This window comes from Geotrypetes seraphini, chromosome 4 (genome assembly GCF_902459505.1).
Source record: "Geotrypetes seraphini chromosome 4, aGeoSer1.1, whole genome shotgun sequence".
Taxonomy (NCBI): Eukaryota; Metazoa; Chordata; class Amphibia; order Gymnophiona; family Dermophiidae; genus Geotrypetes; species Geotrypetes seraphini.
Genome location: NC_047087.1, coordinates 12,145,246 through 12,161,695, shown reverse-complemented (window position 1 = coordinate 12,161,695; position 16,450 = coordinate 12,145,246). Strand labels below are relative to the sequence as shown.

Below are 16,450 nucleotides of genomic sequence, written 5' to 3'. Positions count from 1 at the left end.
ACTACGGGCTCTGTGAGTCAACGTTAACCAAAAGGGTTCCCAAACAGAACAAAATACATGACCCCTGGGAGAGTCCAAAGAAGTTAAAGACATACGCTCCAGCGATGCTTGTCGAAGCATCAGAATTCGCCAGAATGGCAATGTTGGTGGGTCTGATGTAATCCAATTATGTAGTATTGTTTTCTTTCCCATAAGGAAAGTCCGGGCCAAAAAGCCTCGAAATCCCTTCGGGGCCCCCCGGGGGAGTGAGTCCATCGTAAACAACAGTTCCAGACGATTAACATATCCTTGGTGCCACATTGAAGCAATATGCTGCTGCAGTTGTATCCAAAAGCCCTGTACCAATGGGCATGTCCAAAACTGGTGACCCAATGTTGCACTTGGTTGGGCACATTTATTGCAAGCATCTGTTGTACTAAGTTTTGCACGATACAGATAGGTTGGTGATCTGTACAGTCGTAAGTAGAATTTATAGTTCAATTCAACGAGGGTCACTTGAGAGGTCTCTCAGTCAAATATAAAATGGCTGTGTCTGATCACATTAAGTGATCACAGTCACTTTTATGTCTAAAAACTGCTTAGTTACTTGGCCATCATAAAACTTAGTAACCTTGAACTTCATTGTAAGGTTTCCATAAAAGATCTTTGAGGAATTTTCATATTTTCTTTTCCCTTACAGTCGTGTTGGAGAATCATGAAGTAACAGAAGATGATATCGGACCTTCTTTGAAACGACAGCGAATAGAAATAAATTGCCAGGATCCATTCATTAAGGTTCAGCTTATTTATATTCTGTTCCTTCATGTATTGATATCTAGAACAGTTTCTTAATTGGCGTGTGGTGGGAAAACCTCAAGTATATTGTAAAAATTTGTCTGCTGGTACAAGGAAAACTGCACTGGCCCTTTGCTTCTGCTGCCAGTGTCACTCTTTCTCTTTCCCTTCTCCACAACAAAGAAAAATGGGGAGACCCAATGATCCACCGATGAAAACAAAAACTGTGGATACAGATGTTCTGGAGATAATTTATTAAACACTGACATATAAAACCATGAAAATTCAATTTAAAAAGTACAATGATAAAAAATACTGTGATGAAAATCCAACCGGATCCTACACGGTCCAAGTTTCGGCGAACACGCCTTCCTCAGGGGTCCAATGGTTTGCAACCTCACATATAAAGAATTGGACTTAAACAGTCTATTGTCTTTAAACATGTGAGCAAAGAACACTGCAGACAAGCTGAAGTAGCAAAAAAATGCTAAGCCGAAACACGGACCGTGTAGGGTCCGGTTGGATTTTTATCACAGTATTTTTTATCATTGTACTTTTTAATTGAATTTTCATGGATTTATATGTCAGTGTTTAATAAATTATCTCCAGAACATCTGTATCCACAGTTTTTGTTTTCTTTCCCTTCTCCAGCACTCAGCTCAATGGATTTCTGACGGCAGGGCAGGCAGTGAGCCATGCTTTTTAACTGTTGCTGCTGCTTTCTCTGTCAGCTTTTCTTCTGATGTTGGAACCACATGGAATCTCTGGGTCTTATAAGACTTATCGAACTCCATGAGGTTCTGACTTCAGAAGGAAGCTGCCAGGGAAAAGAGTGCACTTGCTAAATTCTATTCCCAGCTGGAGACTGTCCAGATGGCTAAAGAGAAAGTGCTGATACTGGAGGTTGGGAAGGGAGGGAGGGAGGTGCTGATGCCAGGGTTTGGAAGAGAAAGTAAGATGGTGATGCTAGGGAATGAGAGAAAGGAAGGTAATGATGCAGGGTCGGGAATTACAGGGTAGATGATGACAAAATGAACACAGTATGGGTGTGCCACAACCTAAAAATAACTGCTTCTTATGAAGATGTGGTGGTACTCCTATATAATATTACTGGTAAAGTAGTATTTTTAATTTGATTACAGATAAAGAACTTTTATTTTTTATTCCAAGCCTCTTGTAAATCAGTGTGGTGGTGCTAGCTGGAAAGTGGTAACCAATTTAGCATGTGATCCTTGTTATAGGAAAATGAAGAAGCATGTAGACCCTCGACTGCAAAGTTCAGCTGTCTATTTTGTGTGGCAGGAGATACACAGAGCAAGTCTATGGAAGACTTTCTTGTGTCTCTGCAGTACTTTAACTGCTGGTGATTTGAGTTTTACATATGTACCACTAGATGGTACACTTGCTCTTTCTTGCAGCACCATTTGACAAAGCTTTCCTCCTGATGTTTCATGTCTGCACATAGGCACTGATTTTTGTACTCTAAAAGAGTTGTTTATTTATTTAATTTGTTTTATATCCCGTTCTCCCCAACGAGCTCAGAACGGGTTATAGGTTAACGTACCTAATATATAGACAGAACAGGTTACAATTTGCCATACTTATAATCCTAATTTGACATACATAGAGGATCTCAATTTAATATACAGGTTAACTTACATAGTAGATATTGCTTTTGAAATCATGCAGCCATTATAAGGGGGGACTGGGTGAAGAGGTGTTTCTATTGCTTTCCTAACGTTCAGAAGTCCTTCGAGAGATCTGATCTGTTGGGGCAGTTGATTCGTCAATTGATATGAAATGGGAGTAGGATCGTTGTCTGGCATTTTGAAGTTGGAGGGTATGACCAGGCTGGGAGCAGAGTGGCCTGTTCGGGATGTATGGGGGAAGCTTAGCTGAGATGTACTCGGGTGCCATGTTGTGCAAGGACTTGTAAGCTAGTATCAAGCCCTTAAAATGCAGCTGCTTCCCCTCACCTTGCTGGGCTCCCGATGCTGTTCTTCTTGGCCCTGTTTGATTTGTTCTTCCATCATTTTAAGGCAATGTCAAAATTACCTTCAGGCTCCAGATTCAAGACCAGCTTGTACCTTGAACCCCCAAGCTATGGAAGAGGATTTAGTTTTACCTGATAATTCAGTAACATAGTGAGATGCCAGGTAAATGCAGGTATCAGTTTTCCTTTTTACGAATTGAAATACAGTTATATTCAAGAGAACATCAAGTTTAATTGATTGGTGTAGTCTATGTTTATACATTTTTTGTTTTATGTATCTGCATGAAAGGCAAACATCTCAGTTATGTGGTACATTGGTCAATAGGTGGATTATTGTTCTGGGTTAGTAACAGACACATTATTAGATATAAGTTAGTTATAGAATGTTTATAAATGGTTGCTCTAATTTTCTTACAACATATAAGCAGAAGTAAAAGTAAATAAAACGAGAAAGATCTGACTGAATTTGCTTTGAGATCTTTATAATGTTGATAGTTGGATAGCTCATAGATAATGTGCTTGTTTACCAATAGAAAGAATAACACGAGATTAAAGCTTTAAAAGAAGGCGGATGTTATGCTTTTTTGACAATTTCTTCTTTGGGACTATCTAGGGGTCTTTCTCAACTGTTACAAAAAGCTTCCCTGTTGGCTAGGAAATGTATTCTTTTATTATGGAGATAGGCTGAAGTACCTACTGTTACCATGTGGAGAAACAAGATGTTTCTTTTGTTAAAATATTAATATTTGTATGTTAAACATGGTGGTCCTGGATGTTGGAGGAGATTTCGGGCTATTTGGGTGCATGTTTGGGACAATTTATCCCATAGAGCCCGAAGTGCTCTCCTGAACTTTTGACACTGGAATACTAGGGGTGGGGGTGGGGGTTGGATAAGGCTGGGGGGTAGTTGCGGTCTATTTGAGTCTTTATGGTCTGCGTGAAGAACAATGCGATAGACTTTCTTATGACTTGTTTTGTACTTGGGCTATGGTTCTGAATGTTGTGGTTTTGTTTTGTGTTCAACAATTTCTAAATAAAAAAAATGTTTTCAAAAAAACAAATTCTACAAAAAAAAAAAGCTTTAAAAGAATATGCCCCTAGTGTTTCTGGTTATAAGAACATAAGAATAGCCTTACTGGGTCAGCCCAATGGTCCATCAAGCCAAGTAGCTCATTCTCACGGTGGCCAATCCAGGTCACTAATACTTGGCCAAAACTCAGGAGTAGCAATGTTCCATGCTACTGATTCAGGGCAAGCAGTGGCTTCCCCCATGTCTTTCTCAATAACAGACTATGGACTTTTCCTCCAGGAACTTGTCCAAACCTTTCTTAAAACCAGCTACGCTATCCGCTCTTACCACATCCTCTGGCAACGCTTTCCAGAGCTTAACTATTCTCTGAGTGAAAAAAAATTTCCTCCTATTGGTTTTAAAAGTATTTCCCGAGATGTGGCAGAGACAAGATGGCGTCGTAGTGGAAGGACGCTCTAAGTTCTCCTCCTGCCAGAGAAGGTTTTTTTTCTTGTGGTACAGCTCTTTGAGTGATAATTTGTTATGCCTAAGACAGTGGTTCCCAACCCTGTCCTGGAGGAACACCAGGCCAATTGGGTTTTCAGGCTAGCCCTAATGAATATGCATGAAGCAAATTTGCATGCCTATCACTTCCATCATATGCAAATCTCTCTCATGCATATTCATTAGGGCTAGCCTGAAAACCCGATTGGCCTGGTGTTCCTCCAGGACAGGGTTGGGAATCACTGGCCTAAGAGATGAGGCAGGGTGGCTGCTACAGCCCAACAACCTGAACCTGCCTTAACAAGGCAAGGAGTACTTATGGGTTTCTTCACATCCTCGCCTCCCTTGCAGCCGCAAGAGAGGGGAATTTCGGCAGCGGATTCTTCGCTGCCCCTAGAGCTATCGGGGTCGCCGGCTTCACTGGAACTCGAGGTTGGAAGATTTTTGGTCAATGGAGCTCCAGCGGAGAGAGGGGAATTACCAGCATTACAGCCCCTTGTTAGACCTGCTGAGATTATTTTGGACACTGTTTGGACTGCGCTAGACTCCCTTTACAAGGTATGGCTGGGAATCTTTCCTCTTGTTCAGGCACAAACTTTGATGTTGGAAAAATTTGAAGAGGACTTGGAAGTCCCAGGGAGAAAAAGTTAATTCCTTAGAACAGTCAGTGCAGGGAATAAAATCTACTACTGGAACTATTCTGCAGGACAAACTTCCGATGTCGAGAAAAATAGAAAATCTTGAGAATTATACCAAAAAATTGAATTTAAGATTATTAAACTTCCCTAAGTCACTGACTATGACACCTAAAGAAACTTTATAAGTTTCTGAAAGAAGTTTTTAAATATCCCGATAATGGACTACTTCCTCCATATAAAATCTATTTTTTTACAGTTTCTCAAAAAAAGCCTTCTTCTGATCCTGAGGCTTTGCCTCAGGCAACGACAGCAGGTCCATTGGATATCTCAAATATATTGGAGAATTTTCAAGAGGAAGTTATTTTGTGTTCAACGCTCCTTACAACATTTATATTTCATCAAGGCAAGGAAGCACTTCACCCTTTTTTTAGGTTGAAGGAAGTCTTTTTTTTTTTTTTTTTTTATAAATAGTAAAATTAGCTGATAAGACTATAAAATGTTGATGATCTATCTCATCACTCTTAAGGATTCACTGCACCACTTTAGTACTGCCAGAAACTGATCCTGGGTGAATGAGCCATATTCCATCTACAAGAATGATGCCACCAACACTAGTCACTTTAGTTTAATAGTTCAGTTGGAACAAGATTTGACATTGCTCTCATCTTTCTCAACTTGTCACCTACTTTCCTCATCAGTGAGCAGAGAAAAATAATCAAGAACTAGATCCAAATTTCATCTAGACCAGAGGTGCCCAAAAGGTCAGTCGCGACCAGTAGATTGCAAAGGCAACACCAGTTGATCGCGGAGCCCATCCTGGGTTCTGTGATAGACTTGCTTTGCCTTTGCATTCTGTTCCCCCTGCTTCCCCGACGCCAGGCCCGGCGCGTACAAGCGCTGGGCCCACAGCCTTCCCCCCCCTGTCCCCGATGTCGGAGAGGAAGTTCTGGGCCAGTCAATCACTGCCTGACTGGCCCGGAACGTCCTCTCTGATGTCAAAATTGACATCGGGGTGGGAAAATTTTTGGGCCCGGTGCTTGTATGTGCCGGGTCTGGCATCCGGGAAGCAGGGAAAAATTTGCGGCGGTGGCTTGTTGGGGGGGGGGGGGATAAAGGGAGAAAGAAAGAGAGGGAGGGGGAAATTTGCCTTATATTGAAGAATACCAGTATGACTGTTTATATTTTGGGTTGGGGATTTGGCTATCTGGTGTATTTGTATTAAAATAAAAATTAGAAAAAAAAAGGAAAGGGGAGGGGGCAGGGAGAGAGGAAGAAAAAGTTGGACTCATGGAGGGATAGAGAGAGATGTTGGTTAGGGAATGGAATGAGGTCTGGAGGAGATGAAGCATGCTGGAAGCAGAAAGAAAGAAAGGCAGAAAGAAAAAATACTGTATTGGATTTACTGTCAGGAGAAGGAAGTGCAATCAGAGACTCATGAAATCACCAGACAGCAAAGGTAGAAAAAATGATTTTATTTTAAATTTAGTGATAAAAATGTGTCCGAATTTATATCTGCTGTCTATATTTTGCACTATGGCCCCCTTTTACTAAACAGCGATAGCAGTTTTTAGCACAGGGAGCCTATAAATGTCTGGAGCAGCACGGGGCATTCAGCGCAGCTCCCTGTGCTAAAAACTGCTATCGCGGTTTAGTAAAAGGGAAGAGGGTATATTTGTCTATTTTTGTATAGGTGTTACTGAGGTGATATTGCATATTTTAAAGTCATCTGCCTTGACCTCTTTGAAAAAAAACACTGAATATAAATGATAATTAACATTTTCTTTGCATACAGTGTGCTTTGTGTTTTTTTTTAAGTTTTATTGTTGGTAGATCATTTTGACTTGGTCATTTTAAAAGTAGCTCGCAAGCCAAGAAAGTGTGGGCACCCCTGATTAGACACACCCATCTTATGTGTGCTATATCTCATTTACTCCTTGATATCTTAAACAAAAACTGTCTTAATTGGTCAGCTATGAATCCAGAATTAATTTCCCATTATTCAGATGTGGCAAGACCCAAAAAACTACAACAATCAGAATAAAATTTTGGCCCAACCCTGAGGCTCTAGTGGACTTTTGCACTAGGCTAAATAAACATGATGCTATATACACCCTCCACATCCAACCGGTTATGTATGCAACGTGACATAATCAGGCTCGAGGAATGGGCATCAACATGGCAGATGAGGTTCAACGATGTCACAGGAGTTGGTAGAGCTCACTGCTCATTCAAATCCAGCAGCTGAAAAACTGGCACAAAAGCTTCAAAGTGTGCAGATGCAATAAGAAGAGTCTCAGGAGCAAAGTCTAATAGCTGGGTAGCCAGAATGAGGTTCAGGGAGGCCTCGGTGTCCACTTGAATTTGAAGGAAGGAGACAGCACAGATTGATATTACAAGAATGGGCAGAGTCATTACCCCATTCATAAATGCAGCAGTTGGGAAAATGGCAACTGTTGTAGGGTGAACAACAACTGATCAGATGTTGTGCACATAGAAACATAGAGTATGACGGCAGAAAAGGGCCGACGGCCCAACAAGTCTGCCCACTCAAGAACCCTCCCTCCCTCGAGAATCCATCTATTAAGCATTCCTCTTGAGCGACCCCACCTGTCTGTCCCATCATCCCTTGAAGTCGAGCGTGTTACTGGCCTTGACTATCTGACGTGGAAGGCCATTCCATCGATCAATTACCCTTTTGGTGAAGAAGTATTTCCTGGTGTCCCCATGAAACCCCCCCCCCTCCCGAGTTTTAGCAGATGCCCTCTTGTCACCATGGGACCCTTAAGAAAAAAGATTTCCTCCTCCACCTCAATGCGGCCCGTGATGTATTTGAATGTTTCTATCATGTCCCCCCTTTCTCTGTGCTCTTCGAGAGAATATAAGCATAGTCTGCTCAGACGTTCTTCATATGGGAGATCTTTAAGTCCTGAGACCATCCTAGTGGCCATTCACTGAATCGACTCCATCCTCTTCACATCCTTTATATAATGTGGCCTCCAAAACTGAACACAGTACTCCAGGTGAGGTCTTACTATGGATCTGTATAATGGCTGATAAAGCTCCTTCTGTTGAAACCCAGCATTTGTCTTGCCTTTATTGAAGCTTTCTCCACCTGATTGGCCGCTTTCATATCTTCCCGGATGCTTACTCCCAAGTCCCGTTCTGCTACAGTTCCTGTTAGGTTTTCACCATTATCTATATCTTTGTGAATGAGAGAGAGCCTGTAATGGGAAATTTTCAGTTCTAGAAAAAAATTGAATTTCACCTGTATCTTGTGTATTGTTCAGTCACTGTTGTTTTTCCCAAGAAGATGTTTATATTTTTTTCTCAAAATTTTAATAATAAAAAAAATTCAACTGAGTCTGAGAAGGTGTACCAATTAAATGCAAATTATCATATATATACCTTTATGGGACACTAAGGTGGTTATTTTAAAAGATCTATTTGTGTTTGGATGTCTGAAAAATGGTATTTAACTGTCCATATTGCATGGCTGTCCAAATCCCGATTTTATAAAGGAAAGATATGGACATCTGAAAATGCTGTACTGTACATCCGTATGGCAAGGAGGTGTAGTCTAGGCATGATTTGGATGGGACTAGGGAGAGTACAAAAGATGGCTGTCCAACTCTGATTGCAGAAGGGGAAGGGACATCCAAGTTCAAAAAGACATACCTCTGTATTTAGACCAGGTACTTAGCATGTCCAGGTTACAGAAAGATGCTGTGAAAGGAAAGTCACAGTAGATATTTCCTGTCCCTTAAGGGCTCATAATTAATTAAAAAAAAAAAAAAAAAGAAGAAGAAACACAAATTACAAAGAGCTGCAATAGGTCTCAAACCAGCCACCTCTGGTTTTCTGCATTGGTTTCAGCAGGCATCTCTACCCATTAGGCTACTCCTTAATGTGGATGCCCATGTGGCCATTTTATAATATGGTATTCCTCTGCTGCCACATAGATATTCATGTTCCTTGTTTTTGTTCCATTCATGGATGTTTCAGTTTGTAAAATGGAAAGCACTTGGATGTCTACTTTTCATGTACGAGTTTTGAGAACAGGCTGTACGTCAGGAGATCCTGTTTTAAAATTTATGAGAAATGGAGGCTTGGATGTCTATAGTAAGATTTATGGATGACTAATCAGTTACATAAATAAGTTACGTATCTCTGATTTTCTTTAGGGGAAACCACAAACTCCTTACCCAAGGTTCGTTATTTTGCTAGTTTATACTAAGAATATAGACCAAGGCTATGTGAAATACTTTATTATAGAAATATAAAAATTTATAATTCACAAGCCAGCTGTAATTAACTAATTATTGTTCACAAAATATCCGAATACATATATGAAACTCAGTACATAATTATCACACCACACTTGCTAGATAAATGAGTAAAACTAATTCTTGCACACTAAATAAATCCTTATAATAATAATTCCTGAATAGCAGCAATCAAAAATATATAGCTTATCACCACGGGACCCAACTAACCTTATTCCAAACAATAGAATTCTCTCTCTAACCCAGCTGAAAAGACATATAATTCCTTATTCTCACCACATAGATCAGGCCTCAGCAAAATCGGGGAGAAGGAATCGGTGTCTTTCCTCCGCTTAGCAGATATGGAAATTCTTCTGATTAGGAACAGTCCACTGGAAAAGTTGTAAATTAGGTTGGCAGCAAAGGTTTCCTTTATGTGATGGAATCCAGATCTGTATAAAAGTCCGGTTCTCTCCCTCAGGCAGAGAGTCACAAGAGGTAACTTTTCAGGTCTTAATTATTATAGAAGAGGTGCAGAGAATCCTATGATAAGATGCAAGCTTCCTTACATCCTAACATAGACTAATCAATTAATTAGGTATCTTCAGATGACCTCTCAGGACCAATCCAGAAACAGAACTTGAATGAATAGCCTTTTTGTATAGAGTCTCGTGCCTTCGTTAGATAAGAACAGCACAGGAGCAATGCCTCCCCCAAGATTTACACAGGCTGAGCATGTAGGCATAGCTGGATGTCCTTGACTAGAATACAGTTCTGGTACATACCCAGAATGCATCAGGCATCATAAACAGCAAAGACGTTTTCTTCTTTCTCTTCTTGCATGGTTCAGGCTGGAATGATTTCTTGCAGACAATGGTTCAGACTTTATGATGTCAGAGAGGCCTAACCTTCAGGTGTGAATAAGGAAACACCCCTACATGTCCATATTCTAAGTTGGATGTCCTTTCTAAAATTCTCTCTACATATCATCCCCATACACTAAGGCCTGGATTCTGTAAACTGCATCCCGATTATACATTACATTACATTAGTGATTTCTATTCCGTTATTACCTTGCAGTTCAAGGCGGATTACATAGGAAGTTATCTGGATTACATAGGAAGTTATCTGGATTACATAGGATGTTATCTGGACATTTCCAAAGGAGTTATAGAGTAGAGCAGGTTGCTTCAGGGTATTGAGAGGATTACTGTGGTGATTAGTTTGTTTTCAAGGATTTCTTGAATAGCAGGGTTTTTATTTCTTTTCTGAAAGTTTTGTCGTCTGGGGTTGTGATCAGTAAATTGGAGAGTTGGTGGTCTAGTTTTGCCGCCAGTCTGGCTAGTAGGCTGTCGTACAGTTTTTTTTTGTTTGATGTCTCTGATTGGAGGGTGTGTGAATGGTGTGTGGGTTCTTCTGTGTCTGGCTGTGGTAGTTTGGATTAGGTGGTTGTTCAAGTAGGCTGGGCTTTCTCCATTTATGGTTTTAAATAGTAGACAGTATAATTTGAATAGTATTCTTGCTTGTATTGGGAGCCCACATCTGGAGTACTGCGTCCAATATTGGGCGCCGTATCTAAAGAAGGATATGGCGATACTCGAGAGGGTTCAGAAGAGAGCGACACATTTGATAAAAGGTATGGAAAACCTTTCATAGTCTGAAAGATTAGAGAGACTGGGGCTTTTTTCGCTGGAGAAGCGGAGACTTAGAGGGGATATGATAGAGACTTATAGGATCACGAAGGGCATAGAGAAAGTGGAGAGGGACAGATTCTTCAAACTTTCGACAACTACAAGAAAGAGAGGGCATTCTGAAAAATTAAAAGGATACAGATTCAGAACCAATGCTAGGAAGTTCTTCTTCACCCAATGGGTGGTGGACACCTGGAATGCGCTTCCAGAGGGAATGATAGGACAGGGTGCTATATTGGAGTTCAAGAAGGGATTGGACAATTTTCTGAAGGAAAAGGGGATAGAAGGGTATAAATTGAGGGCTAGTATACACGTCTTGGACCTGATGGGCCGCCGCGTAAGCGGACTGCTGGGCATGATGGACTTCAGGTCTGACCCAGCAGAGGCACGGCTTATGTTCTTATGCCTCCTTGGCTATTTTTTCCTCGTAGTCTCTTTTGGCCCCTTTTACTGCCACATGGCACCTGCATCGATGTTGTTTGTGCTTGTTCCAGTTTTCGTCCGTTTTTGACCTTTTCCATTCCTTAAATGAAGTTTTCTTGTCTCTGATCACTTCCTTAACCTCTACAGTGAGCCACGCCGGTTCTTTGTTCTTTTTCCTCTTGGATCCCTTGTTGATACGTGGTATATATAGATTGTGCGCCTCGGTGACTGTCCTTAAAACGGGACCAAGCTTGCTCTAGCATTTTTACAGTGCTTATCCTCTAATTAATCTTTTTCCCTACCATGAATCTCATCCCTTCGTAATTCCCTTTTCGGAAGTTCAATGCCGTGGCTGTTGTTTTGGACCGATGTTTCTCCCCTGCATCCATATCGAAGCAGATCATATTGTGATCGCTGTTTCCCAGCGTCCCTTTTACTTCTACTTCTTATGCCGGTCCTCGCAGGCCATTTAGAATTAAGTCCAGAATTGCATTTCCTCTAGTATTTTCCTTGACAAGTTGTTCCAGGAAGCAATTGCCTACAGCATCCAAGAACTTGGTCTCCCTAACGCAGTCGGAGGTGCCTAGTTTCCTGGATAGTTGAAGTCACCCATGATAACTGTGTTGCCTCCATTACAGTTGCGTTTAATCTCATTCATCATTTCTCCGTCAATTTCTTCGGACTGCCCTGGGGGTCGGTAGTAGATGCCAATCTTCGTTTCCAGGCCATTTGTTCCCAGAATTTTGACCCATAGAGACTCTAACTTATCCGTCAGTTTGGCGTGTTCTCTCCAGTAGATTCAATTCCCTCTTTGGCGTATATAGCAATTCCCCCACCTTTTTGGGCCACTCTGTCTCTGCGCTATAGTTTGTATCTCGGTAGCGCAGTGTCCCAGACGTTTCCCTCAGGGATATCCCTGCCGCAATAAGTATAGCCGCTGCCAGTCCCCCCTTCCCTGAACAAACGAGGCTGGAGGGATCCCCAATCCATCCTGCCCGGAAGACTCCCAACTCCCCCCCTCCCGAAGATTGCCGGTAAGAGGGTGCCCAACCCCTCCTTCCGGAAGACCCCCCCCCCCCACCTCTGCCACAATTGCCCATAGGAGGGGCCTTAGGCGCCTGGCCATTCAGGCCTTAGGCCCCTCCCTGGTACATCCCACAATGCACCGGGAAGGGGCGGGCCTGCCACATTTTGATGGATGCCTGCTCCTGGAGCATTGTGGGACATGGTGCATTGTCCGACCAACTTTTAAGGTTAGTGGAAGGGGGGTCCAGGGGTGGGTGAGGTTTAGCAGAGGGTGTATGGTCCTCGTGTGGGGGGAGGGGGTCTTCTGGCAGGAGGGTTTGGGCTCCCTCCTGCTGGCAATCTTTGGGGAGTGGGGATGATGTCCGGCAGGAGGGGTTGGTCTCCCTCCTGCTGGTGATCATCGGGGGCAAGGAGTGGGAGGGGTCTTTCAGCAGGAGGGGTTGGGCACCTTCCTGCCGGCGATCATCGGGTGGGGGGGGGGGGGGTCTTCCGGCAGGAGGGGTTGGGCTTTCTTCTGCCAGCGATCTGCAGGATGGATTGGGCACCTTCCTGTTGGTGATCGTCAGGGAGGGTGTCTTCCGGGCAGGATGGATTGGACATTCCTCCTGCCTCGTTCGTTCGGGGTGGGGGTGGGGTTACTGGCGGCTGCAGCTACGGCCACTATACTAATCATGGCAGGGAGATCCCTTGCTGCGATAAGTATAGCGGCCGCGTCTACAATAACCTGATTGTCTAACCGGCGTCTGTAACATAGACATCGGTTACAAAATCGGGTTTTTTTAGGCGGCCTTAGGCCCAATTCTATATAGGACACCCCTCGGCTTCTGAGACCGGGCGTCCTATACAGAATCCTGGCTTTAATTTATATACATCTGTGGAACCTGATATTGTACACATGCCTAAAATATCAGTAGTCTGAGAATAGATCTTCTGGGTAAATGATGAATAGGCTCCTGAAACTTTAAACATTGTTTTTCACATTTTCTTCCATTGCGCTGCAATGCTATATATCCCCAAGACAAGTGCTAGCCTTTTGAAAGGTTTTCCTATATCTAGTTTAAGCACTGTAAGATATAAAGTGCATTGATGAAACACACATTGTATTATTAAAACTTGTGGAGTGAAAGCTAGGAGGCAGACAGTCATCCCTGGTAAGTGGTTTGTACTGTATGTCTTTTTTTAAAAACATGTTATTTTCCTCTAGTCGTTCCTGTTTTCCATTAACCAGACGATATGCCTACGATTGGACAGCATTGAGGCAAAACTCCAGGCACTAGAGGCCACCTGCAAATCACTGGAAGAGAAACTTGACCTTGTTATGAACAAACAGCAAAGCCCCATCCAAGTTCCAATGGTTGCTGGATCTCCACTTGGTGCCACACAGACCTGGAATAAAGTGCGATGGTAAGAAGAGGCCAAATTTAACTGATAAAATGAAATGATACTATGGAGTTGGGTGCTATAACGGTTGATCATTAACTCCAAATTAGGTTAAAAAACCTAGTATAGATTCCAAATGAGAAGACTAGGTCACAATTTAGTTCTATTTTTAAACGTATATACTGCCTCATTCTCTGAAAAGGAGACCTGAAGTTGTTTACATAAACTAGTACATGGATAATTGCAAAACCATCTGAAAATAATGCACTATTCAGTACTGAAGCAACTGCTATAATAAAAGTTAATAGTAAGTCCCGTTGACAGCTTTCTCAGTATTTGCCAACATTAAGCCTGATTCTGGCCAGTTCTCCTACTTTCCCACCATCACAGTGATCTATGGTACCATTAATTTCTCAAAAAAAAAAAAAAATCCTACCCTTCCTCAAAAGAAAAATATCCTAGTTCCAGTTTTTTGTATTATGAATAAATAACTTTCAGGAGCTGTTGTATTTACTAAGTGTCAATTTGTTTCTTCTAGGAAGTAAACTGCCTTCCAGTGTATGATGTGAGCCACAGTTAGACCCAGACTAAACACATCACACTGGGGCACGGGCAAGCTGTAATTATTTTCAGACTGATTCATTTGTGCTTTGGAAAAATATCATCAAATGTACATTATAATGATAGCAAATGCAAAGTTTATCTGAAGTTCAGTTGCTGGAAATTTTGGATTTAATCCTGAAAGGAGGGTGGCTCTGTTTGTTTTGACTTAGTGTCCTAGGCTGACCTCTAAGTGTTTCCGTTGTGTAGGAGTATTTTTATTTTCAAACTTTACTGACATAGCTTTCTAATGAAATTTAATTTTGTAGCACTTAAACATTTGAGACAAGATTTCATGTTTGTCTCTCTTTTCATGTATTTATGACCTGTATTTTTAAAACTTTTATGAGATAATGGCTGGTATTTATTCACAGGACACAATGCATCAAGTGTTTTAAGAACATAAGAACATAAGCAGTGCCTCCGCCGGGTCAGACCATAGGTCCATCTAGCCCAGCAGTCCGCTCCCGCGGCGGCCCAAACAGGTCATGACCTGTCAAAATCATCAGAAGGGGCCCCCATGCCACCTTGGTTTCCTGATGAGTCCTATCTTCCCATCGAAGTCCTAGCCCTCCGGTCTTGCACATGCACGACCTGGTTGGGTTTCTATACTTTCTCAGTATCCCACGATCCCTTTATCCCCCAGGAATCTGTCCAGTCTCTGTTTGAATCCCTGTACCGTACTCTGCCCGATCACTTCCTCCGGTAGCGCATTCCAAGTGTCCACGACCCTTTGGGTGAAGAAAAACTTCCTTGCATTTGTTTTGAACCTATCTCCCTTGAGTTTCTCCGAATGCCCCCTCGTACCTGTTGTCCCCTTCAGCCTGAAGAATCTGTCCCTATCCACCCTCTCTATGCCCCTCATGATCTTGAAGGTCTCTATCATATCACCCCTGAGCCTCCTTTTTTCCAGAGAGAAGAGCCCCAGCCTGTCCAACCTCTCGGCGTATGGGCAGTGTTCCAGCCCTCTTACCAGTTTCGTTGCTCTCCTTTGGACTCTCTCAAGTACCGCCATGTCTTTCTTGAGGTACGGCGACCAATATTGAACGCAGTATTCCAGATGAGGACGCACCATCGATCGATACAATGGCATGATGACTTCCCGCGTCCTGGTTGTTATGCCCCTCTTTATGATGCCCAGCATCCTGTTGGCTTTTTTCGAGGCCGCTGCGCACTGTGCAGATGGCTTCAGTGATGCATCCACCAGTACACCCAAGTCTCTCTCAAGACTGCTTTCTCCCAACAATGCTCCCCCCATTTTGTAGTTGAACAACGGGTTCTTTTTCCCTATATGCATGACCTTACATTTTTTCACGTTAAAGTGCATTTGCCATTTGTTTGCCCAGTCTTCCAGCTTGTCTAGGTCCCTTTGCAGGTCCTCACACTCCTCCCTGGAGCTAACTCTGCCGCACAGTTTGGTATCGTCCGCAAATTTTATAACCTCGCACTTTGCCTCCTTTTCCAGGTCATTGATAAATATGTTGAAGAGTAATGGCCCCAGCACCGATCCCTGTGGCACACCGCTCGTGACTCCCCGCCAGTCAGAAAATTGGCCCTTTACTCCGACCCTCTGCAGTCTACCCAACAACCAGTGCTCGATCCATCTGTGCACATCCCCTCCCACCCCGTGGTTCCACAGCTTCCTAAGCAGCCTTTCATGTGGAACCTTGTCGAAAGCCTTTTGGAAATCGAGGTAAATGATGTCAACGGGTTCCCCATTGTCCACCCGACTGCTTATTCCCTCAAAGAAGTACAGAAGGTTCGTTAAGCACGACCTTCCCTTACAGAATCCGTGCTGGCTTTTTCTCAGTAGGCCATTTCTCTCAATGTGCTCGCAAATGCTGTCCTTGATCATAGCTTCCACCATCTTCCCTATAATTGAAGTCAGGCTCACCGGCCTGTAGTTCCCGGGGTCACCCCTCGATCCCTTTTTGAAGATAGGTGTGACATTCGCCAATCTCCAGTCCTCTGGTACCTCTCCAGTTCTTAAGGATAGGTTGCAAACATGCTGGATTGTGTCCGCTATTTCTTGTCTTAGTTCCTTCAGAACCCTTGGGTGGATCCCGTCCGGACCCGGTGATTTGCCGCATTTTAACCTGTCTATCTGTTTGAGGACATCCTCCTTACTTACCTCTATGTGCTCCAATTTT

At 42.8% G+C, this 16,450-nt stretch overlaps 1 protein-coding gene across 3 annotated transcripts in view; it reads left to right on the top strand.

Annotated features, from left to right (window-relative positions):
• Positions 1 to 16,450, top strand: part of BANP (BTG3 associated nuclear protein) — a 607,582-nt gene that overhangs the window by 113,206 nt on the left and 477,926 nt on the right. For all 3 annotated transcript variants that reach the window (XM_033941785.1, XM_033941784.1, XM_033941783.1), the window contains exons 3-4: positions 680 to 774; positions 13,525 to 13,724. In XM_033941785.1, the coding sequence (XP_033797676.1) occupies positions 680 to 774; positions 13,525 to 13,724 (295 nt within the window). The remainder of the gene's footprint in view (positions 1 to 679; positions 775 to 13,524; positions 13,725 to 16,450) is intronic.